The 2812-nt window shown below is 44.2% G+C and overlaps 1 protein-coding gene across 1 annotated transcript in view; it reads left to right on the top strand.

Moving 5' to 3' along the window:
- LOC119587816 (histone acetyltransferase KAT6A-like) overlaps positions 1-2812 on the top strand; it is a gene marked incomplete at its 5' end in the record, with an annotated part of 75251 nt that overhangs the window by 70682 nt on the left and 1757 nt on the right. The window contains 2 exon segments of the mRNA XM_037936515.1: positions 346-594; positions 1382-2812. Coding sequence (XP_037792443.1) covers positions 346-594; positions 1382-2812 — 1680 coding nt within the window.

The following is a 2812-nucleotide window of genomic DNA, read 5'->3' as shown; positions in this document are numbered from 1 at the left end:
CTTGAGCCATAAAAAATAGCATATATGATACTCCAAATTTGTCAACAGGTAAAGCATTCATCACTCACTATTTTTATTTGGAAGTTCTATTAAGTGATCAGTTTAAACCCATTTGTGCCTGGTGTATCCTATCATATGGTAAAAAAAATCCCTGACACTTGTACCTAATCACTTCATGGTTGCCAGGATTATGACTCATGAGCTTGGCTATCAATTGCAGATAAGTGCTCCCCAGCCTTGCCGAGCTTTACTCAATATTTTATCCAGGTTAAGAGCCTAGGTACACAGTGATACTGTAGACAATAGAAACGTCATTCATAGACATCCATTTTTTTTGTCTTACAGTCAACAAGAGGGAAGAAAGATGGTGCTGACAGTCGTGACCTCACTAAGTCAGAGCCAGGAAGAAATGGCAAGGTGGAGACCAACCAGAAGGGAGATGAGAAGAACACCAAGGTGGAAGAGCCTGCCCAGCCTTCCCTCGTCAAGAAGCGAGGCTGGCCCAAGGGAGTGCCTCGTGGGCCCAAGAACTCTAGTCGTGGTCGAGGCCGGGGTCCAGGTAGACCAGCCAGCCGGGGGCGGGGCAGATCCAAGGTGAGTCCAGCATCAAGGCCTGGTGGTGTGTGTGTGTGAGAGAGTTGTATACATTCATTGTTTTGAAGCATGTTGTGACATTGCATGTCTTAGTGAGGCCATTGCCATGGTAGCATAGAGGTGTTGACGAAACAGGCAGAACATATTACAGTTGCTAGTCTTCATTAACTAACTTCACTAAGAATTTATCGAGTATTTCCCTTGAAGTTCCATTCTAAAATAGTGCAATGACCTATTTTTCGAAGCAATACTGAGTATGGGATTGTTTCCATGGCTTAGTAGTGCAGTTGATAAATTCTTGACCTGGTAGTGTGAAGTCCATTGGATATAACAATACTAATATAGTTGAACATAGTATCAACATTGAATTACTAATTGGGTCTCAGTGACAAATAAGTTTTGATTTATTTTGATGTGGTAGTTAAAATAAAGTGTTTTTTTTTAATAGTATTGAGTAGGGGATTTGTTTTCATGCCATGGCATGAATTTTTTATCTACTTGTGGAATTTAACTGCATTTGAAATAACAATACTAATACACTGGAACATAAAATAAGTTTTAGAATTGGAGGATTAATTATTTTTTCAGTTAAATTCAATGAAATCAGTTTGATTAACTTTGAGAGATGATACCAAAATTTATTACATATGATGATTAAATAAAGAAATGAAGGGTTTATATAAATAATGATTTCACTTCTTTTTTTCATTGTCTAATTTAATATAAACAAAATTAAGTTGTTATTTTATTGATGTACAAGAATCTTTACTCATCTTCTGCAATTCAGTTTCAGGGAGGGCAAAAGCCTGCTCCACTGGATGGTCCTGATGTGCAAGAGAGCGTACCTGAGAATCGTCAGTCCCTGAATGATGTCACGGACGGACAGCATGATGAAGTTGATGAGCCAAAGGGGGTTGAACCTAAGAAGGATGATCCAGTTCCAGATCCTCCTCCAGGGGAGAGTACTCCAGCACCAGAGAAAGAGGCTGATGACACTGCAGCACTCCCAGAAGCTCCTGTGGAAAATGCTGTGAAGGAGGACAGTGCTGAAAAAGATGATAACACGCAGAAGGAAAGTAAAAGTGAGACTGAGGTTGAGACGGACAGTGTTGCTCCTGAGGAAGTGGAATGTAAAGACCCTGACAAAGAGGTTGTTAAAGATTGTGATACAAATCCCACTCCGGAAGTTTTCAAGGACAGTGTTGTGGGTGCTAATACAGAAAGCAAGGAAAGTGGTGAGAATGGTGAGGCAGAGAAGCAGGAGGATGAGATGGAGGTAGAAAAAGAAAACCATGATCCAGCCAAGGAGGCAGTGCTGGAGAAAGATGTGGCAGGGGAAGTGGAGGAAGAGCTAAGTGAAGCTGACAAAGCTGTGGCTAGCATCATGAATGGAACTAGTGAGACCATACCCAATGGCGATTGTCTGGAACATGAAACTTTTAGCAATCCTCCTCCTGTTGAAGAGGTGCCTGAGGTTACAGAGTGCAAAGTTGGGGATGGGAGGGTGGATGAAGCTTACCAAGAAGAGGTCACAAAAGCAGTAGAGAGCATCTGGGGTGGTACAGAAGAACGAGAATCAAACCTGGTTGAGGATCCTCGGCAATCCGAAATTATAGAGGAGCCCAAAATATCTAGCCCGTCTGCCCCAATCATTCCTTCATCACCCATTCGTCACACTCTTTCCCCTGCCATCCCATCATGTTCTCCCCTCCACCCAGAAGGTGAAGTGTCTCTACAAAGTCCAACTAACTCTGTTGACCATAATAGATCCCCAGAATCTTCCGTTCCACACTCCCCTATACCGAGCACCCCTCCACATGCCCCTGCACCTCCGTCCCCCACTACACCAGTACCCTCTCCATTGCCACCAGACTCCCCACTGGAGCCACCATGTGCCCCAGCTCCTGTCACTCCAACCTCACCAGGATCTCCAGCCTCCCCTCCTTCTCCCTCCTCTATAGGTTCTCCCACTCCTCTCCACTCTCCATCTTCGCCAATCTCTGAGATTCCAGTAGACCACATTCAGCCGTCGGCTTCTCCTCAGCCACTGGGTCTGGAGGAAGACCAGTCGTGTCACTTGCCGTCTGCTGAAGAACCAATGTCTGTGCCTGAGACACCCTTACTCTCTGCAGTTTCTAGTCACCACAGCCCTGATGTCCAGGAGAGAAAAAGTCAGCATTGTGAACCTGTTGTAAAAGAACTTGGGCAAGATCAGCAG

The sequence above is a fragment of the Penaeus monodon genome, chromosome 23 (genome assembly GCF_015228065.2).
Source record: "Penaeus monodon isolate SGIC_2016 chromosome 23, NSTDA_Pmon_1, whole genome shotgun sequence".
In the NCBI taxonomy this organism is placed as follows: domain Eukaryota; kingdom Metazoa; phylum Arthropoda; class Malacostraca; order Decapoda; family Penaeidae; genus Penaeus; species Penaeus monodon.
This window is presented reverse-complemented; position numbering and strand designations above follow the sequence as displayed.